The sequence below is a fragment of the Podarcis bocagei genome, assembly GCF_964188305.1.
Source record: "Podarcis bocagei genome assembly, chromosome: 11".
NCBI lineage: Eukaryota > Metazoa > Chordata > Lepidosauria > Squamata > Lacertidae > Podarcis > Podarcis bocagei.
Genome location: NC_138136.1, coordinates 27,683,544 through 27,708,312, shown reverse-complemented (window position 1 = coordinate 27,708,312; position 24,769 = coordinate 27,683,544). Strand labels below are relative to the sequence as shown.

The following is a 24,769-nucleotide window of genomic DNA, read 5'->3' as shown; positions in this document are numbered from 1 at the left end:
CCTTGTGTTAGGCTCTTGTACAGTGATGTACAACATGATTATGCACCCTGTTTCACCTTTAATTGTTAAATCCTAACTGATTAATGATCAGAGCTGTGTTCAAGTGTAAAAAAATTGTGATTGGTGAAAATAAACACCTAATTTGAAGGCCAGTTACACATGCAGTTGTACTCGAGGCTACGCTGAACGATGTATGCCACAAATAGCAATCACAGATCATGTAAGTCATCTTATGACTATAATCACTGCGCAGTGATCATGAATGTAGCCATTCGTTTTAAGTGCCAAACTATGTGTTACATAGGATGTCCAACATTTGTGGCACAGAAGAAGATTGGGATGCTCAACTCTTTCTTCCTCCCTGCATTTTCCCCAATCTAGGATTGTGGGCCTCCTGGTGGTGGTTAGTGTGCATTTGTGTGTAGAAAACGAATACCTGTATTCCCCACTCTCTCTCAAACTGACAGCATCTTTCACAAAGAACTAGTGCTTTAATCAGAAACAATTGAAGGAAGGGAGCGTTCAGCTCCCCTGTGCCACTGTTATGACCAAATGCTGGCTCTCTCCAGGGATGCATGAAAATAAAAACAAAACTTCAGAAAAGCCATTCATGTGTAGTTTTTAGCCCTCTCAAATGTGTGTCTCTCCACTTCCTTATTCATGACAAACACTTTGATTTCAAGCTTTGTTTTACTTAAATGGCTGTGTTTTATTTCAAATATTTATTCACGGTGTTTGCTACGTGACCTCAGCATTCCAGCCAATAACATGGTTGTTGCTTTTTCCTGTTAAGGCAAAGGAGCAGTCTTCCAGCGCAAAATCTGAGAAACAGAAAAAGAGTTAAATGTTACCAGGTAAGAACTGTTAGACTTAATAATGCAAATTTGTGTGCATCCTTTATGCATGAAGAATGAATTGATTTTTCTGAAAATACGTGTTTCCACTCCCTTCCATTGTGCACCCAGCAGAGATTTGTGCATTTTGGTTCCTCCACCTTTGAGTTCTCCCCCAGACCCACTGGCAACACTGCCCTGTAAGAGGGTTAGAAGCTGTTTCAGGTTACAGTTGCCTGTTTAGCTCTAAGGTACCCCATCCCTTATTCCTGGAGTCAGTATAGGCCGAGATAGCTTGTTTGTGAGGCTTCACATCTACCAAACTCCTAATGTGTGGACTGACCCACAATATTTATATACTGCATGTGCAGAGCTGTTTTCTACATAGAATATTCTAAGTGCAGTTCAACCAAGAAACTGACTGACTATTGGTTGGTTGCACTTTAGATTAGTAAAAGCTCTGAGTATGCTTGTGTTTCACACTGCACCTGGCATGCTAAATTGTCTTTCAAACAGTATATTCAAAATTACTTTTGCATTTAGCAAATAGCAAAACGTGAGAAACATGCATCTTTAATGTGAAATATGCATTATATATGGGTAAAGCATCTTTGTAAAGTACCTTTAAAATGCTGGAATGGCTCCAGAAAAAGGACACCAGCATTTATTATTGAAATACTTTTTGAAAAATAAATGCATGAGATTTCACATGCTGTTAAGTAGCAGGAATTCTATCAATTGGTATTAATTTCCCCAAGAGCTCTGAAAATTAAAATACCTGCTCTAAAAAACAAGGGTCTAAAAATGTAAGTTTTATTGCATTTCACGGTCATGTCAAGAGAGTTGAATCTGGATCAAAGTTGGCTTTGGATCCTGCACATCCCTCTCTTTTCCTCTTACTGCTGCAGAGGCTTCCATGGCAGCTCTGAGGGGCTTTGAGACCTCTCTCAGAGAACATCCTATGGGTCCTTGGAAGATCCTTCACCTATTTCATGCTTGTATACAGAATTGCTGCTGTATGCTTCAGTTGCAGCCTCTAGTGCCTCTCCTTTTTTTGAGAGAGAGAGAAGTTTCTTGCTTTGGCAGCACCTGTTTTCTGCTTGAGGCAAGCAACCACCATCAGAGTGAGCAAATTACATTGAATAGGGCAGGCAAGGGGATCTGATACTTGTACAGCCTCACAAACACCAACACACAGGGCTCATCCAAACTTCCTTTTGCAATGTGCTTTCCAGGCACGAGTCTGCACTTTCTAAGTCTGCGCCTGAGTGGGGTTTTTTTGTCCTACTGCTTTCCCAGGAAAATCTGCCAATTACCACTGAATCAGAACAAATTGCAAGGAAGTTTGCATGAGCCCACAGATAGACCATGCTGGTGGTTTCAACTTGCATATTTATTTTTTGTTGGGAACCTGCTGAATTCTGTTTTATGAGATAACGTTTCTTCCCCTTACTGGCTAAATAATGTGCTCTCTTTTCCTCTCTGTCTAGGCTTTTCAGCGCTAATGCAAAAAAGTCTTCGTTTTGCTGGTGGATAGCTGCACTTGAACAAAGAAGAAGAAGAAGAAGCTATTTTGCAGAAGCAAGATAGTCTCCCGGGTGGTTTTTGTATAATGGTATTTGGATATAATGGCATGGGAGGCATGAATCTTACTATTTTCAAGGATGACCTTTTTCCATTTATTTTACTGTCTCTTATTTTGTAATTTTCTTCAGTTATGAGAGGGAACGGATGCTTTATATTTGTAAGAAAAGTATTTCTACGGATTTAATAGCAATGCAAAAAGAAAAAAAAGTCTGCAAATTTTGCACATAATCTACACATAGTGCCTGCAAATCTCAGCAGAGTTCAGAAAAGCTGTGGTTTGGTTTTTGGTTTTTTAGTATAATGAATGCTCTAAATATTCTGGAATATAATGCGTTTTGGCTATCATCTGCCTGCGGGTATTCCTTTTGAAGAATAGTTAGTGAGAAGTGAGTAATCAGTTGCTAAGATTTAAACGTGGGAGAAGAGTAGAAGCGATTGTTTCTCAGTCCTTGGCTTCTAATAACATAGTATTCAATATGAACAGTGCCGCTAGTATTTTCATTTGAAACCTTGAGTTCTGATTGTGACCGCCTGTCAGTGGCTTGCAGAAAGGGCGTAATATTGCATCTGAATTGCTATTGCATAGGGGTACTCCAGAAAGGATGCACATAGGACTCCAATATGTTCCTATAAGTTACACTGGTATAGCTCCCCCCACCCCACCCCCAGAATCCAGATTACACAGCTAGTTTCTGATGTATAAATTCACATCACAGCTGAATACAGAGGTGCTTTGTGAACTAATTTGGATGCAATGCTTGCTCAACTTCCATGTTTTATTCCCCACCCCCCTTTTTGGTATTCCTTGCAGTGAGAAAAGCTATGGCTCCAACAGCAGGTTCTGATATGCTTTGCATTATGAGTAGCAATTTTTTTATTGACTTTTGGAGTAAGGTGCTACTCCTGGTTTGGTCAAGTCTGCTTCCAGGTAGCTAGTTCTCTAGACTACCATGGTCAAATATACAAGCCGCAGCCTGCGAGGAATATCAGCTGTGCAAGCCCTTTTGAACTGCATGGGAGTTACACAGGAGCGTGGCCACTTTCTGCCATCGCTCTTACTTACTTCAAAAGGAGCAAGTGCAGGAGATGTTCCTCTGGGGACATCAGAATTTTGACTGTCCTTGACAATCTAATGTTAATACCGGACTGTTTTTGAAAGTCTGTATTAAGATTGCCTGTCACACTAATAAAGTTTTAGAATGTATTACCTTGTAAATTGTGTTTGTGAACTGTGTCCTTAATACATGGTTATTATTGCCATTGTTAGACAAGAACACTGGCTGTGTCTAGAAGAAGGTACCTTTTACAGGTTTCAACCAAACCGAAATACCTCCTCTATCCCAATGCAGCAGTGCTGCACACTCAGTTATTGGATCAGACCCTTGATACAGGATTGTAGAGTTGGAAGGGGCTACAAGGGGCATCTGGTTCAACCTCCTGCAATGCAGGGATCTTTCACCCAACAGGGGGCTCAAACCCACGACGCTCTTTTCTCGATCGCTGAACTATTGGGTGCTTTAAAATTTCACATATGTTCAGCAGAGCTGGGAATGGGCTCTCGAACATAGTGCAACTTATTTTACTGGATATTGTAGTTTATGGCTGCGTCTGGAAGAATGGCTTCTCATTAAGGGGGCAAGCCTTAGGCTTGCATGCTCCCACTCCCACCCACTGTCTCCTCTGGGGGCAGTCATCAGATCAGAAGTACTTGTTTCAGTTAAATACTGTTCAGTATTATCTGAGACTGTGGTCTGAAACGGACAGCTGCATAAACTGCAGTTAAGAGTTAACCATACCTTATCTGAGTTCAGAAATAATGCAAAAGTGGACCTATGGAATCAAAAGCTCCTGATCCTCTGCAGGTGAAGTAATGGATGTTACTTGCTACAGTATAATTGGCAATATTCCAGCTATGGAAAAGTCAGATTTTCTACATCCCAACACACAGATATCTCTCCTTCCTCCATCCACGCAAGCAAGAGGCATAATCAGTTCTAGGACATGTTTCAGTCACACACAAGCATTTGAGAAGGGAATGGCCTAGGAGGAGTCCCAGACTCTAGTTAGAGAGGCATAAAGACCTGGTCTAAGAGAGGTCCAATTTTCACCACTCCGGTTGTAAATGCATAACTTGACATGCATGCAAGGCCTTAATGCTATTTCCTCCACTTTGGAAGTATATTTCATATTTTCCAACCTCTGTCATTAGAATAAGCTCAAATATATGTACTGATCAGCATTCCAGTTTTTAGAATTTTATAAAAACTTGCGTTTACGAAAGTAGCATTTTTCATATCTTTTCAAGAACTTACCATTCTTCATTCTGAAATCGTGCTTCATGCTTAGATGCTTGTTCTGCTACTGGTGTGTAACCATTCCTTGATTTTTTCAAGGTTCTTATCCATCCACTGAATATTTTCTTCAATGGTTTCTATTGCTTGGTAGACAGCACGGAGCTCTGAAACTTTTTTGCCTTGGGAGTTGAAGAAACTTTTTACCTGTTGAGTAAAAATAAATAAATACCACAATAAATTTTTGTACTATTCCCATTATCTTCAATGGGATTTGAAAAAAGAAAAAACGTTGTAGGAGACTGCATCCTAATCTTCCTGTACCAATGCCACTAACTGTACAGCCTGGATTTAGTCATAAGAGAGTCTCAGTCATGGAGGCATAAAGAAAAGAAACGTGCCTGTCGTTCAAATTGTACATGAATTACAAGTGTTTTCAAATGCCTTTTGCTTCAGATTTACAAATAGATCCAGTGGTACCTCACAAGACGAAAAACGCGCAAGACGAAAGAGTTTTCCGTTTTTTGAGTCGTTCCGCAAGACGAATTTCCCTATGGGCTTGCTTCGCAAGACGAAACGTCTTGCGAGTTCTTGCGAGTTTGTTTCCTTTTTCTTAAAGCCGCTAAGCTGTTAATAGCCGCTAAGCCGCTAATAGCCGCTAAGCCGCTAATAGCCGCTAAGCCGCTAATAGCCATGCTTCGCAAGACGAAAAAACCGCAAGACGAAGAGACTCGCGGAACGGATTAATTTCGTCTTGCGAGGCACCACTGTAATATAAATGGAAGCAGAACAGCATATGAGCAGTTAAGTATCATAAATGTCTCATGCATTTATATGTTGGGTTCCAAGAACCTATAATAATACAACTTGTCAGTTTGCCATGGATGTCCATTTTGCTTTAAACAACAACTGCTGCTGCTGCACTTTGCCTTGAGATGCATGTGTGAAAAGCAATTAATTAAAAAAAAAATGAAATCATGGAGTCTCACGGACATATAATGCAGGTTGCGAGATATGCTTACTTCTTCAAGTTGTTCCTTTGTGGAATATTTATTTGTCAATCCAGTAACCAGGTGTGCAATGGTATTCGAGCCAAGTTCAAACCTATGCAAACAGAAGAAGTGCATGAAGTAAATATATTTATATTAGAAAGAAAATAAACAGGAGTACAAGGAGCGATAATATTTAAAACTTACTTTTTTACAAATGTCTGCCAATTCTGCTTTAGAAACTTCCAGGCTAACTGATAACCCTCAGGGTTCCTTCCAACGGAGAGAACAATATACGGAAGATCCTGCATTTTTATTATGTCATCCTGTAAACCTTGCTCCATTAACCTAAACAAAGAAAAGAAACCTCAGTGTGAGGAAACAAGGAAATAATATTATTACCTTAATAGGAACAGGAAAACCCGAATACGAATAAATGGTACACAGTGTAATGGCTATTTGATTTCATACCCTTAGCTTTCGCTGCAGAGAGATTATTCTTCATTTCCCCCAAGCATCCTCTCATATAGTCAGCATGGAAAGAAGAAAAGGTGCTGAAAGGGGGTACTGTGCCACACGCAGGAATAATAATGATAATAATGATAATGATAATAATAATAATAATAATAATAATAATAATAATAATAATAATAATTTCTATATGTCGCTCATCTGACTGGGTTGCCTCGGCCACTCTGGGTGGCTTCCAACAAATTATAAAACCACAATAAAACATCAAACATAAAAAACCTCCAGATACAGGGCTGCCTTCAGATGTTTATTTCCTTGACATCTGACAAGGCAGGCACAATTACTGAGAAGGCTCTCTGCCTGGTTCCCTGTAACCTCACTTCTTGCAATGAGGGAACCACCAGAAGGCCTTAGATTTTGGGCTGAAAGATGGGGGTATACTGGGCTGAGGCTGTTTCTTCCCTAGTTACAAAATGTGGAAGAGCCTATGGGCCACAGCGAAGTTTGATTGAAAAGCTGAAATGGGGAAAATCTATATCAAAGGGGAAAATTAACTATTCAGATTAATCTCTTCTGTGCTGTGGGGAAGGGTTCTTTCTCTTTGAAATCTTTGGCGAAGACGAGCAGTGGGAGACAGAACGCTCAGAACGCACCCAGACCTAAAAGAATGAAAAAGCTGGCCTGCAGCTGAAGATCAGACACCACTTGTTCACCTTTGTCTCCTGCACCTCACCTAAAAATCTGATCTGCCCTGCCTTACCCCGTTCCAGCTTCTAATTCCATAGGAACAGCCACAATGTGAAACAGCATTTATATGTTTCAAGCCAGTGCAGATGAACAAAATGTGCAATTGGTGTGTGCACTGACCTTTTAACTGTGAGACACTTCGTTCCAATCCAATGTTACAATGTTGTTGTTTTTTGTTGCATTGCAATGGTTAAGAGATGATGAAAATACGGGTGGCTGTGGCCTTGCATTTACAACATCTCTCTTTTAATTTAAAGCCGTTCATGTTTCCAGAGAATACAGTCATACCTCATGTTGCGTCCGCTTCAGGTTACGTCTTTTCAAGTTGCATCCTGCAGCAACCTGGAAGTACCAGAATGGTTACTTCCGGGTTTCGCCACTCGCACAGGCACAAAAGCGCTAAATTGTGCTGCGTGCAGACGCAGCACTTCTGGATGCGAACACTTTGATGTGCCTCCGGGACAGATTATGTCCGCAACTCGAGGTTCCACTGTACTCACCATTCAAGCTTCTCCTTATTTGGGCTTAGGCTGAGAACAGATTCAATTATCCTTTTCTCAGTATTAAATTTGGGCAGCTTGTGTTTGCTGAAAAGGAAGTCCCAGCCTTCGTCCGTCTGTGCTCCAACAGCATATACCGCAAACTTGATGTCATTGGGCAAACTGCAACAAATGGAGGCTTCAGGTTAGTTCTGACATGCGTCTCTTGGTGTTGGTTTCTTATGTGGAATGGACTCTCTCAGGAGGTTGTGGACTCTCCTTCAATGGAGGCTTTTAAGCAGAGGTTGGAGGACCATCTCTTTTGGATGCTTTAGCTGAGATTCCTGCATTGCAGGGGGTTGGACTAGATGCCCCTGTGACGTTAACGTATGAGAGTGCTGGAGGTGAAATAGTTAAACAGGTTAACCAATCAGAACCCAGGGGGTGGAGTCAGAGGGACTATAAAACCAGCTCTGGGAGGGGCAAAGGGGGAGTTCATTGGGAGTTGGATGGTTGGTTGGAGTGGGAGTGAATTGGGATAGAGTCTGTGGGTAGGTTGAGTTAGTGTAGAGAAATAAGCTGAGTCAGGAACAGTTAGGACCTGGGAAGACAATTAAATATCTGAGAGGTGGTTTAGTGAGTGAGAGCAAGTAGCGGAAGATATAGGTCTGGCTAGGCACCCCATGATTGTAATTGACTGAGATCATTTATGAAACCACATGCTTGTTAAACTGCAATAAATAAACAGAAGTTTATGTTCCAATTTAACCCTGACTGGACTCAGTATTTTACCAGGTAGGGCCTGGGTGGTGGCAGCGAGAAATAAAGTGGTGGCACAGAGATCAATAGACGGTGAAACATCCGGGAACCCTGTGTGATTGCCACAGAACCCTTGCAATCCCTCCCAACTCTGCGATTCTATTATTCCATGTCTGGATTCAATTGCAAATTACTACTCAAGTCAGACTGCCTCATCTCAAGAATCACTGAAAAGGCAAATTCACAGGTAATAGCAAATTTCCTCTATCCAGTGATTTCATGCTCTCCCACCCAACTGGACTGAGCAGCCACAACACAGCGACTTCCCTGGTTTTAGTTACAGGTAGGTAGCTGTGTTGGTCTGTCGTAGTCAAAATAAAATTAAAAAAATGACTGGAAGGATTTTTTTTATTTCCCTGGTTTTGCATGCTAAATTGGGGTGGCGTTACAGCATTTAAGTTGCCACGATGCATGTTTTTGCCCTGTGACGCCTGAAGATGCTATGCTGCTTACAAAAGAGAAACACCTACTGGAAATTTCCATCGGAGTCCTTCCACTTTGTATAGAACTCTTTTGCTTTGTCCACACACGGTTGGTACTTTCGTACGCAAGCAAACCCCAGAAGACTGCTCCGAAGTAGTCGCTCAGACACTGTCCCAGCATCGTCCCAAGACTGTTTGTCAATCATGTTTTTCATTAGATTGATTATGTATCCCTAGAGTGATTTCACAAACATACAAAAAAACATACACTTGAAATCAATTTTTTAACCAAATCTGTTAAAAGGTGTATATATAAGCAGAATGGGGAAGGCAATTACACACACACACACACACACACACACACAAAATGTACTTCCATGGCTGAAGGAAGCAGTTGTTTAATAACCAAACTGAAACACAATGGAACAATAAATGATTTAAGTAGGTATCATAATTAACCACCTGAAATTCTGATTATAAAACACATGCACACAGGAGCTAATGTTTCAAGGCAGCTTCATATCTATGTTCCAGAAAAACAACAACCTACATAAATGGGAACCCTGCTCCCTTGCATCATGATGAACTTTTTCTTTAAAAAAAGAAGCATGCATCATATTAAAATAAAATCATAACATATTAACCTTGTCTAATTTCCAATTGCTTTAAACAGGTAGTGTTTGCTGTTTCTTTAAATACTAACAGTTATTGTTTGGCTTCTTTCCATTAATGACATGCTGATCGTACACTCTATATTGTGATGGATGCTGCCCCTACTGACTCTCGCATCCTGTGAGAATCAAAATAATAAAGCAGCTTCCTTTCATTCTACAGTACAACACATATACATTCATAAAATTATTGCCAATAACCTCAGTATGTGAGCTGACAGCCTGCAAGTATTGACGGCTATTTTTCAGTCTTCCCCTTCTTACCTTTAATTGATTATCTATGTCTCTCATGTCCCTCTTCTCCGTAAGTTTGTACAAAGGTATCAGCTCATCCAATCCTTCAAGCACGGGAGTAATTTCAGTTTCACGTTGTAGGTATATTGTTAAATCAAGAGCTTTAGTAATCGACAGCTTTTCGGCACTGTGGGAAACAAAGTGTCAGTAATAACACATTAAAATATTTGTTAAAGGGGCTGAACCATTCAGCGTATAGATTTTTTTTCATTTTTAATACATATTAGCAACACTAATCTTAGTGTTTTCCTTTTTAACAGCTAATGTTATGAATGAAACCTTCCTGAATTTTTCCACCCCGCAATGGCAAATTGTGCAAAAGCAAAACATGGTTTGGAGTGTTGGACTTCTGCAGCTGTCCGCATGTTGTGTTATATGCACTGAGTTCAGGAAAGTGTAGCAATATGATAATACATTAAAACTGCCAGCAGCTGATCCACTGTTGAGTGTATCATGAAGAGACTTCAGCAGCAACGTTGCTTATTATCTGTCTTGCCAGGCTTCTCTGTCTTGCATACTTCCTACTCTATCCTATATTTCCTAGATTTATTCGTGCTTTTTACCAGGTTTTGTGGCCTTCCTGAATTAACCCAGCTTTGCAATCCTGCCCACAAGTCATCAGAACAGTACTGATCTGCATGCATGCGCTCTCTCTCATGAAGGCCAGCCCCCTTCTTAACCAACAATAGTTCCTGTCTCTGGCTATGTATTTTTTTAGTACATTTATACCCCACTATTCTTCCAACATGGAACTGAAGTTGGTATACATGGGGCTCTCAAGACAGTCTCCCATCCAGACACTGACTAGACCCAGCCCTGCTTAGCAAAGCAAGTTGGCTGTATCAGATATCCTCAGCTCTGGGACCTCAACCAAGGGCTGCCGCCAGAATAGGGACCAAATTACATTGCTAAATAGGCACTGTCCCTGTTGCCATTCATTACAATGTGCTGTCTCAGAGATGTACATCAGCTACGTACATTAGCTGACACAACATATTCATTACAAGATGTATACAGTAAGCCTACAACTTGTGCACATTGAACTTGTGTGCATTCAAGCTTTACGCACAAGGAAAAAAAATAGAAAGGGGGCAGAAGAGGGGTGGCGCTCCAGGGAAAATGACTTTGGAAATGCCACCTGCCATTGAACCCAATGCATTTTGACTACACACAATTTCGGCTTTAGGAATGTAACCACCACAAATGTGAGCTTGCTGTATTTCTCCAATATACTCCCCCTCCCCAATGTGGATCAAGGGAAAGCATCAACAGATACTTTGTTGCAGGTATTGTTTCTACTCGGAAGAAATATTTTCGTTATAAAGTAGGATGGGAGCATCCTATAAATCTCTTGTAATGGCTGTGCCAAATATCATGAGGCCAATTTCTAGGGGAAAGGCCGGTGTCTAAGAAGGCTATAAACACGTATGTGCTCATTCCTTATGCTAGCAAAAAGTGTAGTGACATCTGTAAAAGATTGGTTCAAGACGACATTGTGTCAATGGGCAAGAACTAGGAGAGCTATTATATTTTATTGGAACAGGAAGCAGTATTGAATTCTGAGATGATGATGATGATGATGATGATGATGATATAATAATAATAATAATAATAATAATAATAATAATAATAATAATAATAATAATAATAGTTATTATTATTTATACCCCGCCCATCTGGCTGGGCTTCCCCAGCCACTCTGGGCAGCTTCCAAAAAAATATTAAAATACTGTAATACATCAAACATTAAAAGCTTCCCTAAACTGGGCTGCCTTCAGATGTCTTCTAAAAGTCTGGTAGTTGTTGTTCTCTTTGACATCTGGTGGGATATCTCAAGCTCTTATCTTTTCTAACTCTTATCTAGTCTTAGTACTACCACAACTCTCCCATTATTCACGCAGGAATGGCCTAAGCAACGTCACTGGGGAAGTTCTGGATTTCTAATTTTGCAAATGATACAGGAGTGTCTCTCTCATTTTATTATGCGATGAAGTAGTGTTATCTGTATTACTGTTGTATAGAACGAAAATGGCACGTTGCTTACCAAAGAGCTATTTAGTGAGTACTATCATACTTTACCTCACCATCTGGAATACACTATTGATGAGACTTGCTCTGTCATTGCTGCTAATTGCTTTATGGTTTTCTTTCAAAAGATGAATTAGGGCATCCCATCCGTCATCTCCATAGTGCACAATATAATAACCATTCATTCCAACATTAAATTTTATCCACTCCACTTCTTCTGGGAGAATGATGTCATCTACAGACAAAATATATCACAACCTTGTATTTTTCTGCCCAGCAGTACTTGACTCATTTCATTTACAGTTATCAGCCACAGATAAATAACTGACTAGTAATAGTTAAAATTGCTTCAAAACCTAGCCTTAATGTCTACTACACAGCTGCTTTGTGGATAAAAACTTCTGTGTGTCTTACAGGGACTAAAGAAATGGATAGCTTGGAACATCTGTATCTTCTTAATTCTTATAATCTTCCATAATAAAATTATTTAAGCTTGAAAACATAATTGTGCTTCTTACCCATTTGAATTCAGTCAAACATACCTGTTTTAGTTGTCAGCAAAAACTTCTGAACTTCAGTACATTTACTGGTAATATACGTTAATGGAACATGCCACAGATTCCTACAGTAAAATCGATGATGATTAGCTGATTGTTTCAACAGCCTGTATGAACACATATCTAAGCTGACCACTGAGCTGCATGACTGGGAGGATGTAAAGAGGGGTTCTTGTTGAGAGTTCTATGGCTGCAAGGTCTGTTTTCACACACTTAAAAGCAAACCTGCATTTCCAGAGATGGTTAATGATTCCTGCCATACTAACTCTCTACTATGAGTACCTATCTTTACGAAAATGCTTTTGTTTCCTTAAGGCTTTGCCATCACTCACATGTGCTCTCAAAGAAATGTAACAAGTGAAATTCCCTACAGGACAGAATTCAACCAGTCTCCAGTTTAGAGATTGTAACTTTTTCTCACTTAGAAAGTCTAGCATGCCCTCAGCTGATTTATTTGTATGATGTAAAAGAATATTCAATATGATTTTTCAAATTATTATTATTATTATTATTATTATTATTATTATTATTATTATTATTATTATTTATACCCTGCCCATCTGGCTGGGTTACCCCAGCCACTCAGGGCGGTTTCCAACAAAAGATTTAAAAATACATTAAAATGTCAGACATTAAAAACTTCCCTAAATACTAACTAGTTAAGAAATCACAGTGCAATCTGCATTATTTATTTATTTTTATAATTAAATGTTAGCCAGTGGTGGAGCTTCACTTGCTCCTTTGCCATTACCCGGTTGGTGCAGAAGAACTAGAAGCCTTCACATAGTGCTCTTGGTGTACATGGACTTTCTTCCCTTCTAATGTCACAGTTACCACTGGGAATCCTTTCTGCAGTGTCCAAGTGTCCATCATGGTCTTCACATCATGAAGCCCATTTTGGGTCCAGTGCTATAAATCAGGGACAAAAATATGAACTGAGATGCTAGGAGATGCTGCTCATTGGGCAGTAGCAGCAAAGAGATAAAAATTACAAATCTGTCTTATCTGTATGACTTTCCATAGTTAACAATAGTGTGGGGTGACATTTTTGACGTATGGCAGAGAAACATTTAAGAATGAAAGTATATGGTTTCCTGTAACATTAAAATGGTGACAAAAACCAGTTCCATTTTTGCATCAATGCTAACCACACAAAGAATAAAGCTGGTTGGAGGTGGGATCTGATTTCCACTGAAGTACAGGTTTCTAACAATTCAGAAAGATTGCAAGGTTCAGCTATGATAAGAAACCATAGTTTCTGGCTACATCTATGAGTTGCAGAGACCCTTTCCCCTCTTTCACATGTGCAGGATCATGGAGAACTCTCACTTCCGGTTTTAAACTAAGCAGTTCTGCATGACGTCTGAAGCTGATGAACTGTGGTTTGTTTAAAGCAGTAGTGGCCAAACTTGGCTCTCCAGCTGTTTTTGGACTACAACTCCCATCATCCCTAGCTAACAGGAACAGTGGTCAGGGATGATGGGAACTGTAGTCCCAAAACAGCTGGAGAGCCAAGTTTGGCCACCACTGGTTTAAAGTATGGTTTTAGAACAACCTATCTCAAACCAGTGTTCAATCATGTCTTCTTCCTAACCACAGTTTACTGTATTTTTCGCCCTATAGAACGCACTTTCCCCCTCCAAAAATGAAGGGGAAATGTGTGTGCGTCCTATGGGACGAATGCAGGCTTTCGCTGAAGCCTGGAGAGCAAGAGGGGTCGGTGCGCACCGACCCCCTCTCACTCTCCAGGCTTCAGGAAGCTATCCGCAAGCCGTGGGAGAGCTGTGCGAAGTCGCGCAGCTCTCCCACCACTTTGCGGAGAGCTGCCTGGACCCAGAAGCCTGGGGGGCGCTGAGCTCAGTGCCCTCCAGGCTTTGGGCTTTGTGCAGCTCTGCGCAAGCACTGGGAGAGCTGCGCGAAGTTGCGCAGCTCTCCCACCTCTTGCGGAGAGCTGCCTTTTCTGGGGGCTGGGGGGAAAATAATTTCCCCCCCTTATTCCCCCCCCCCCAAAAAAAACAACTAGGTGCGTCCTTTGGGACAAAAAATACGGTAAATAAACTACAGCTCACTGTCTCTGGATTTAACTGAGAATTGCAGATTGCTTAAAATCAGCATAAAAAAATTCCTTCCTGTATTTTTATCAGCATAAAAAAATTCCTTCCTGCATGCACACTTCTTCAGATACACAGATGTGTATCTGAAGAAGTGTGCATGCACACGAAAGCTTATACCAAGAACTAACTTAGTTGGTCTTTAAGGTGCTACAGGAAGGAATTTTTTTATTTGGACTATGGCAGACCAACACGGCTACCCATCTGTAACTTAAAATCAGCAGAAAGAGATTCCAATCTCTTCCTCACAGGCATGAAAGGGAGCCAGAGGCTCATCATAACTTGTTCATGTAGAAGGAAACCATTAATGTAGAGCATGAGGTGCTGATGCTTTCCCCTAAGTAACAGATTCCTTGGTCGCTGAATATCAGCTAAGTGTTATGCACCCTCACTTGTGGAAAGGGTGGCTACTCCCTCTTTAGTAAGAAATTTATAAATTTCTAAACAGAAATACAGTACGCAATAAAACACAAACTCACGGAAGTTGAGACTGTCTCCTGGCTTCTGCTACAAACCCCATCATTTTGTCCTCGACCTGCTTCTTTTGCAGGGCAAACCTAGCAACAAAACTCAGAAATTAGGTACCTAAGGCTTCAAAACACGTGCAACAATACCGCTCAAAGAGCAATTCTGGCTAGCAATGCTTTGATAATTATGACATTGCTCACTAGGTATGCTGGTAGAAAATGTGCAAGAAATACTTACACCTGACAAGCTGTTCCACAAATCTTTGTTTTCTGTGTTCTGATAGCTGAATTGTGACAGATATTTTATAATTCCAGCTCTAAACACTTCTGGGCTGATATAATGCAGTAGCATATTTAGAAGACAAGCACCCTGAAAAGAGGGGAGTGAAACGATAAATTCTACACTTGCTTTTTCAATGTCTGCTTCTTTACATCTAGAGCAAAAAGATGTTCAGGTGCTCTGATTAGGACACTCCTAAGCCCTAATCTTTCATAAAGTTCTCATCTTTGGGTTCTGGCTTTTACATTAGATTTTTGTCCATATGAATTAAAACAAATGCTACAGAACATATTTATTATGTGTTTGATGGTTGAGGGAAGGAGTGCATTTACACAGAATAAAATAAATAGTGTAATGAACTGTGCATAAGGGCAAAAAGATGGGTCGATATCCTCAAAATATTAGGACACATGGAGCCCCTGAGAGCTTATAAGAATCTCATCAGAACTAAGGAAAGAATACATAAATAAGAAAAAATTTAAAATTTTACCTTCTCATAGGAAACACTATCAAACATTTCTAGAATCTGAGATGGATCTTCAACAGGGGTCGATATAGGATGTGAAGAATTTAAGGCATCTACCTCCATAGCAGAGAAATAATTGTTTAAAAAATGATCTTCCTAATAAAAGAAAAACAAAGTATTTGTTTAATAGGGTTTGAAGGTCACTTTTAAAAATTACTTATTGTCATTTTTCAGAGGTTTTACATAAAGTTAACAAAACCAAAGAACTACAATTATCAACTCAGGAGATAACATCACCTTTGTAATAATAACAATTCACACATTATAATGGTAGTCATTTGTATAAATTTGGGGTAGAGGGAGAATGGGTATCATGAAAGACTTAGGAACTGGTCTTCTGTTTTCTGGTGAATTTGTAAAGGCAATTAAGTTCCACCACTCTCTAGCAAGTGTCCTTGTGTTTTACTGTTCTTGCAAGTCTTAACTTGTGTGTTAGCTGTTTTAGTGTGTCATTTAAAAGTATAGCTGAAAAGCTATCAGTGTTTTTACTTAATTTCTATGACAAAATATTTGTACTCTTTATTAATTAATTAGCAGATTGATATCCTGCCTCTCCATCATTTGGCGACTGCTTTTTGATTTTGAAACATAGCATGTACCTAAGCATGCAAGAAGGGACGCGGGTGGCGCTGTGGGTAAAACCTCAGTGCCTAGGGCTTGCCGATCGCATGGTCGGCGGTTCGAATCCCCGCGGCGGGGTGAGTTCCCGTCGTTCGGTCCCAGCTCCTGCCCACCTAGCAGTTCGAAAACACGTCAAAGTGCAAGTAGATAAATAGGTACCGCTTTATAGTGGGAAGGTAAATGGCGTTTCCGTGTGCTGCGCTGGTGCAGGCTCACCAGAGCAGCTTCGTCACGCTGGCCACGTGACCCGAAAGTGTCTCCGGACAGCGCTGGCTCCCGGCCTCTTAAGTGAGATGGGCGCACAACCCTAGAGTCGGACACGACTGGCCCATATGGGCAGGGGTACCTTTACCTTTACCTAAGCATGCAAGTTTGTGAATTAAAAGAAAAATAAATTTTGAAACCCCCCCCCCCAAATTACCTGACTGATTTTCAGAGGGGGTAAACTTGTTAGTCTGTTTCACAAAAAAGGAGGAGTTTTGTGGCACCTTAAAGATTAATACTTATTATACCATAGGCTTTTTTTGTGCTAGAGTTCCCTTTATAACGGGGTCCTCAAACTTTTTAAACAGGGGGCCAGTTCACGGTCCCTCAGACACTGTTGGGGGGAAGGCTATAGTTTGAAAAAAATATGAATGAATTCCTATGCACACTGCACATATTTTATTTGTGGTGCACAAAAAACAGGAAAAACAATACAATATTTAAAATGAAGAATGATTTTAATCAACATAAACTTATAAGTATTTCAATGGGAAGTATGGGCCTGCTTTTGGCTAATGAGATGGTCATTAGATGGATATCTAAATAAGGGAATGTGCAGCGCCGGATATCGCATCGACACAGATGCAGAAAATGATCCAACCCACGGAGGAGGCTCTGAGGCAGTGAACCAGCCCAGCCCAGGCAAGGTAAGCCTTGCCAGCTCCTGGCCTAGAGCGAGTAAGGGAGCGCTGAACAGGGAAGAGGGCCAAGGAGACCCTCACACCCTTTCCCCCGCCTCCTCTGTGCTAGAGGTGGTGGTGGTGCTGCCGCCCTCTGAGGCCATGGACCCGTTAAGACAGCGGTGGATTCTGCAACTGCCGGGTTGGGCCGGGTTCAGGACCCTGGCAGCCGGATCTGGCCCGCGAACCATAGTTTGAGGACCCCTGCTTTATAAGTGCATGAAGTGTTATCCTAAATTGGCAGGAATATACACATACACGTGTAATATATATATAGAGAGAGGAAAAATGTAAGCAGTGAAATCAGGGGAAAATGAAATGTGAAAAATACTCACAGTGACAATTATGTTAAAGTGGATGTAAAACCATTACAGTGATGTATTTTTGTTAAACAATTATAGGCCGTTCACACATCAGCGTTGATGACAGCACACACATCCTGACATTGGCAAGCTAATTGTCACTTGTAGTGGGATAATTACATGTTATCTCAATTCTGGTGACTGAAGTGCTACCCTATTAAGAATGTTATTTCACCTGTCACCTGAAACAAGGTAGCAGCTTTTATCTCAAATTAGCTTGCCAATGCCAGGATGCTTATTTGCCCAAGAGGGACATGTCCTTTATCAGTCTCCCAGCCCTGAAACTCATGCTGCCCCCATGCCCCACCCCATATACATGAATAGCAGTATACGACTTGTGGTCCAGGGTGTCTGGAGTTATGGACAATAATCTTTTCAGGTGATTGTTGCTGGTTTGACTTATTTCCAATAATAATAATAATAATTCTATAATCTTCAGCGAGCAATCAACATTGATTTTAAGAAACATTTTAGTATTATAAAAACTGGAATGTTAATACTCACAACTTTCAGTTCTGGGTGGGTAACATTTACAGACACAAATTCCATAAAATTTGCAAATCCTTCATTGAGCCAGAGATCATTCCACCATTCCATGGTGACTAGATTTCCAAACCACTGCAAGAGAAAACATCTGATAGCAGAGATTTTCAACTGTTTTAAATTAATCCTCTGGTGCCTTCATTACACTGAAGAATCCACTGACTAGCGCAGCTATCAAGTTCATGTATAAAATTAGTGATAACTTACCTGGTGAGCAAGTTCATGGGCTATAACCAAGGTAATTCCAAGTCTACTTGACGCTGAGGATTTTTCAGGATCGTATAACAAAGCAGATTCCCTGTATGTAATCAATCCCCAATTTTCCATTGCACCAGACTGAAAATCAGGAATAGCTGCAAGGTCTGCAAATACATTTTGAAAAAGTTGTCCCTCATACTTGCTCACTCCATTTATAAATTCACAAGTCAACTTTGAAAGTAAACATATACATAGGTATGTTTCGTTTGCATGTATGTGTAACTTAGACCAACATTTCTATCAAAAGTAAAGTAGCGAGTTTACCTTGCTTAGGCAGAGGATATGGAATGCTAAAATATCCCTCATAGAAGTCTAACAGTTTTACTGCTGCATCCAAGGCATAATCCAGTTGGTTGATCACATGTGGTACAGCATATACTGAAACCTAAAATCATCACCAACAACAAAACACAAACATTGATGAATTCTGAACTCCAACTTAAGAAAATATAAAAGATAATTAATTTGTTAACACCTTAAAATGAGAGTAAAGTTGAAAGGTATCCAACATTTGATTTAGCTTTTCCTACCTTCTGTGCATAGGTAAACTCCTGTAAAAACCAATGGCAGAGGATATGTTTCTTAGGAAGACATAGTCCTGATCCATTCAAATTAAAGGACTCCGAAGGTGGATCTTAATTTAGCAAAAAATACACTAACAATGGCAGTGAAAGTATCTAAATCTTATATTTATATAATTTTAACCTTGTCAAACCCTGGAATCAAGAAAATTTTATTTTGTGGAGGTTGCTTGTGGAGATTCTGACTAAGGATCAGGCAGAACTTTCTGACGGTAAGAGCTGTTCAACAGTGGAATGGTCTCCCTCGGGAGGTGATGCTCTCTCCTTCCTTAGAGGTTTTTAAGCATAGGTTGGGTGGCTATCAACTGCAGAAAGTTGAGCTAGATGACCCTCAGGCATGGCCGTGGCCAAGTGGGGGCAGGGGAGCAGTTGGCTCCCCTAGATCAAGTAAAACAATAGAAATACTGACCAATCATATTGGTTCTAACCTGCCCCCCAAGTCCTGCCCCCCTAACAAAGTCGTGCCACTCCCTAACAAAATTCTTGTCTATGCCCATGCTCTCAGGGCACTTTCCAAATCAACAATTCCATGATTCTATAGGGAAGAGCCACTGTGGTGGGTAGAGAGTTGAATTTGGACAGGGACCAAGTTCAAATGTTTGCTTAGAAATGAAGTACACAGGATTACCCTGGGGCAGTGGCTGTATGTATCTCATACTAAGCTACCTCATGGTGTTTTAGCGCAGATAAACTGAAAGTCTAACTAGGAAAGATGAAGTGCCCTGTGACTGCCTTTATTATTATTTTTTAATTTAAAGGGACATTACCTCATTATCCAGATGCTCAGTCTTTTTTGCAACTGCATGTACTCAAGCTTTTTAATTTTTATCCCAGCAGTTTAGAAAATTAAGCATTACTGCTACACATTTCTACCAACAAATGTAAACAGCTGTGCAATGGCTGCTATCCATATAACTGATGCTTAACAAATGGAGCACGACCACTGCAAGTCTAAACTTTTGCTTCTTATAGTATTGTAATAGAAGTTTTGAGAACTACTGAAAAAATATTTCAAATTCTATAGGGTTGGATCCAGAGTTAGTCACAACCAATTTAAGCACCATTGATTTCAATGGATCTACTCTAAGTATGACTAAGTCTAGCTCTAACCCATAATAATTTCTTTAAAACCTTTCTAGGCTCTAATTACTTTAAAAACTGAAACTGCTACAGTTTTAAAATATCAATATGCAACACTTCAGTTGATATGAAAAGTTTACCTTAATTCCACGGGAAGTCATCTTGGAAACGGATTTGAAATCTGAAACAATGAAGGCCACTAGGTAAGTGCTCATCTTTACACTGACATCAAAACGGTCTTCAATGAGCTGCCCTCCAATGTTTACGGATTCCACCTAAAAAATGTAAAAACTATTACATTTCAGCTCTAGCTCTGAAGTACATTCATTACTTCTGGTCTTGCGCGCGCACACACATACACTATATATTATCTCCCTCATAGCTCTTTTAAGGCTTAAATGCTATGATCTCCATTTCACAGTTGCAAACCTACATCTAAGAAGAAGCTAGAAACAGATCAGTTAAGAAGGGCAACCTAGCAGGAGGGAATTGCCCCCTATTTCTAGCCCTACTCAACAGATTTACACTTTTCCAGCACATGAATATATTCATTTTTAAATTCTGCTTTGCTTTCTTATGTGAGCACCAAAAGTGAACACAACATGAGCATAAACTCCTATGAGATGTGGTTTATAGTGTACAACGGTAATGTTTTCTATGTTACTCTGCTTTATTTTGCTCAACTAGGCAGATCAAAGAATACAAAGTATACACCTACAATGGGCATATTGGATAGTGCAAGATGTTTCGGTTCTCTTATGATCTTAATAGAAAATTTAGCTTTGAATGCAGGCTCATCAAAGCAAGGGAAAGCCATACGTGCAGCTGTTGGTTCAAACTGTGTTGCTGCAAGCACCCTGGAATTAAGAAAAAGAATACATGACATATATGCTTTGTTAGTAGTACAGTACATAGTAGTACAGTAAAAATATTCAAAGATGAACATTTCACCTAATGAATAGAAATCAGCTTGCATTTCTTCATTGAAGAAAGAGATATTTAAAAAACTTTTAACAGTGTATTAAGAAGCAGATTCCATTATGCTAATGAAATTTACTTTGATATAAATATGCATATGACTGCAACCTAAAGGTGCTTCCAGACAGGTATTTAATGTGGGATTGGAGCTCCTCACATATGCAAGTTTTTTGCGTGTGTTTTGCAATTCTATATGACACGAACTTTATAAACACAGAAGCAATGAATCATAGGAAACAGGAAGGTCAAAAAGATACATACAAATCTAAATGAAAATAGACTTACCTTACTTCTCCTTCTGGAGTTCTATATGAGCTTTTATAGAATCCATGAAAACTGTCTGAGAGATTAGCAGAATACTCAATGCTAATAATGTACTTGTGCTCAATTTGCAGTGGTTCAGTAGCAACGAGTGCAATCTGTTCACGTGGTGGGTATTCTAAAACAGTCACTTCTTTATCAGCATCAGGGGATCCTGCTGCTCCTTGGATGGTAGCTTTGGTGATCTGGAGATATTTGCTGTGCAGGATGACTGAGCTAGTTTGTTCAATTACCATAATCTCTATTTTGGCCAATCCAGTAAAAGTTAAAGTGGTGAGATTTGGATGAATAAGAAGATCATAATGAACTGGGACGACATGCTTGGGAAGCCTACTTTTATTCCAAGGAAATTGATTACTTCCACCTCCAGTGCATGACTCTGTTGTTTGGCTATTGAGATTACAGCTCAAAAATGGAACAAGACTTAAAATGACTAGCAATAGAAACATTTTCAGCTTCTTCAAGGCAACTGTATAATCTGGAAGCAGCAATCTCAGTGCCAGGTTGTTATTGTATCCAGTGACAAATCTAATAAAGAAACATTATTAAATTAATAGAAAAACCTTTTAAAACCTCTTTGACTACCACCTATGGCTTTCCCTATCAATGCAATCTTTTGTGTCAGAAAAACAACATCAACAGTGCAGAATTCCATGCACTTTGGATTTATAAAGTGGAGACTGAAGGAGCACTTCCATTGCATCATACATGTCTTATTCAACTGCTCTGATCTGCAGAACTTGCCCTTCTACAAATGCCATGGTGATGTCTGTTCTGCATTTGCAAGGAACTGAACTTCTAGTGTGGCGGCACCTATACTTTGATACTCCCTGCCTATTGATAGTAGAGGCAGGTGCCTTTGCTACATTATTTCAGATGTCTAAGAAAAACTTTTCATTTTAGCAAGCCTACCCAGATATGCAACTAGCACTGTGTATACCCTATACTGTACATTTAAGAAACAATAATGGAAAGCACCACTGCACCCCAAATTCTAAGAACTGTAGTTTGCTAAGCTGCTGGGAATTGCAGCTTTGAGGGGTAAACAACAATTCCCAAGATTCTTTGGGGGAAGACATGGGCTATGAATTTGCTTTCAAAGTTTGGTGTGTGCACAGTCTAAGTCATCTTATGTTCGTTAAAAAAAAGTTTTTACAGATTTTCACACAGACCACACAGAGCATTGTGATAATCTGTAAAACTTTCAAAATAAATAAAATATGCACAGCAGGTAGGTGCACAAGTCTAAGGCTTGTTTCTGCAGCCCCATATGCCAAGCACTCAGTCCCAGGGATACACATGGAACCCCTTGGGGCAGGCTAGCAGCCAGTAGTTCTTGGTCTGTCCTCATTTAACTGCCAACTAATTCCACCAAAGCGAGCTTTTAGCACGATGGGGGGTGGGGTGGAGGAGAAGCAACTTTTCCTCAACTCCAGGTAGAGTTTTAATTTTCGGCCATTTTTGTCGTTGCGGCTGCCTACTTATTCCACAGCTCAAGCACCCTGACCACCCCCCCAAGATTCCTGGGAACTGTAGTTTCAAGGTGCTGGGAAAACATGGCACCCTGTGAAGGGGTAAACTACAATTCCCATGATTCCGTGGGGGAGAAAACCTGTGTTGCGGGCTGCGGGCGAATCCCTGGACTGACTATGACGGTGAAAGGTACAGGGGTGGGGTAGGGGCGACGCACGCTGCCAGGCCCCTCCGACACCTTGCCCCCAAACCCGGCCTGGGCCTCCTGCGCTGCGCCTCAAAAAAGGGGGCGAGGCGGCGGCCTGCTGAGGGTGAGCATGCGCAGTGGAGCGTTCTTGCTCCTACTGCGAAAAGAGGTGCGCGCCAAAGCTAGGCCCCTTCGGCGGAGAGGCCTCCGCCTCCCCTGCGCTCCCTTCCCTTATCCCGCGAGCGGTACCTGCTCTGCCGGCTCCCGCAGCGCTGGCACGCCCCCCCCCCGTACCTTTTCGGAGGAAGGGAGCGTGAGGAGGCCTCCGCCGCCGCAGCCCCTGCCTCTTCTTCTCCCTCAGAGCCGGGGGAGCGAAAGCGAAAGCGAATTTCTCCCCTCGCTACGCGTCTCGGTGTCGCGGGGACTTTTGTGGATCTCCGCCTTTTGCGCCCTTTTGCCCAGCGGCAGGAGCCTTTGCACCAGGGCGAGGAAGCGGCGTTTGCAAGCCCCGTTGTATACCGTTAATTTATATAGATTACTAACTACGACGTCGAGGAAGCAAATCTATTTTATCCGCACCTGCTTCTGAAGCATATCGTCCCAACGTTACAACCTTGGCTGGCGGAAGATCAGCTTCCTGCTCGAGCAGGTTTTGAGTTTCAAAAAAAGAAAAGAAAAAGGGGAAATGTACCCAAGCAAAGCGCTTGTTGCTGCTTTTCTCTCTCTCCCCCCCCCCCTTTTTGCGTTCACAGCTGCAGCCTTAAGATAGTCCCTTATTTGTAGAGAGCCTATGATTAGTTTTGTCGTGGTCCAGTGGTGGACGTACAGTATGTTCCTTAAGCAGTAAGCAGTTCCTTGAGCAGTTTGAAATGGTTCAATTGTATTGCATGGTTTTATGATCAGGCTGTTTGCCCTGGATACATTTGGGAGAAAAGTAAGCTATAAGCAGTGTTTTTAGGGAAAAAAGGGAAAGGTTTTGGTACTTACCATGAAGTTGTTACATAATATAACAACAACAACTTATAACAACAACTACTACTACTACTACTACAACTTATTATTTAGACACAAGCTAATACATCATACTGGCTCTTTAGCACCCATTATTTTTAAATTGGCTCTGGCACAATTAAAATGTTAGGGAGTCTGCAAATGGACAAAAGGCTATTTTCCTTCTTCAAACCAAGTTAATGCCGCCCAGAGTGGCTGGGGAAAACCAGCCGGATTGGTGGGGTATAAATAATGAAATAATAATGATAATTATTATTATTATTCCAACATTTGAAGGGGGTAGGCTAAGTGCAGAGAGAGAAACAAAGAGCATTTGAACCGTCTCCGTCCCTCCTAGTGTTTTTCACTGGCACTGGGAGCTGAAATGGGGTGTATCTGCGGTACAGAGCCATAAACTCCTATGCTCCAGCTTCTTGCATGACTGCAAACTCTTTTCAGAAGCTGAGAAGTCAGCAAAGGCTGCTTTGAGACTGTTACTATTTTGTGGGTAGCATTTAAAGTGGATTTGACGTTCTTGCACAACAAATCTGCTCCCCATCTCTCTCCAAAAGCAGATTTTTATTTTTTATTTTTGGTAAGAATGAATCTTCAAAAAGCAGTGAACATAAAAAACTCCTGAAAACTTTGAGCAAACAAATTGGGATGAATGCTCAATGAATAGGACATTTGGAAGCACACTTCCTCTTGTGTGTTGAAATATCTGTCAGGATTCCACAAGATACCCAAACAAGAAATTTATTTATTTATTAAATTTCTATATCACCCTTCATCCAAGAATCACAGGGCGCTTTACAACATAAAAAAACACAAAAATACATAACATGGTAACAAACAAATA

At 40.7% G+C, this 24,769-nt stretch overlaps 2 protein-coding genes across 10 annotated transcripts in view; one reads left to right on the top strand and one right to left on the bottom strand.

Moving 5' to 3' along the window:
* Window positions 1-3,624, top strand: part of CAST (calpastatin) — a 56,560-nt gene extending 52,936 nt beyond the window's left edge. For all 7 annotated transcript variants that reach the window (XM_081212377.1, XM_081212376.1, XM_081212379.1 and 4 more), the window contains 2 exons: window positions 794-854; window positions 2,324-3,624. In XM_081212377.1, the coding sequence (XP_081068503.1) occupies window positions 794-844 (51 nt within the window). In that variant the 3' untranslated portion in view covers window positions 845-854; window positions 2,324-3,624. The remainder of the gene's footprint in view (window positions 1-793; window positions 855-2,323) is intronic.
* Window positions 685-23,630, bottom strand: ERAP1 (endoplasmic reticulum aminopeptidase 1). 3 transcript variants are annotated; one of them, XM_081212374.1, is made up of 20 exons: window positions 23,500-23,630; window positions 21,225-21,788; window positions 20,680-20,818; window positions 20,102-20,236; window positions 18,565-18,685; window positions 18,250-18,404; window positions 18,004-18,117; window positions 15,537-15,668; window positions 15,005-15,136; window positions 14,779-14,856; window positions 12,940-13,097; window positions 12,174-12,253; window positions 11,683-11,866; window positions 9,574-9,730; window positions 8,687-8,871; window positions 7,419-7,580; window positions 5,908-6,048; window positions 5,734-5,815; window positions 4,733-4,918; window positions 685-821 (listed from the first exon to the last, which is right to left on the bottom strand). In XM_081212374.1, exons 2-19 carry the CDS (start codon window positions 21,707-21,709, stop codon window positions 4,763-4,765), a joined length of 2,796 nt encoding a protein of 931 aa, XP_081068500.1. In that variant the 5' UTR covers window positions 21,710-21,788; window positions 23,500-23,630; the 3' UTR covers window positions 685-821; window positions 4,733-4,762. The 3 variants fall into 3 exon arrangements, with proteins under 3 accessions (XP_081068500.1, XP_081068498.1, XP_081068499.1); XM_081212372.1 differs by lacking the exon at window positions 23,500-23,630 and adding an exon at window positions 23,170-23,471; XM_081212373.1 differs by lacking the exon at window positions 23,500-23,630 and adding an exon at window positions 23,215-23,471.
* Window positions 23,631-24,769: the final 1,139 nt, after the last annotated feature.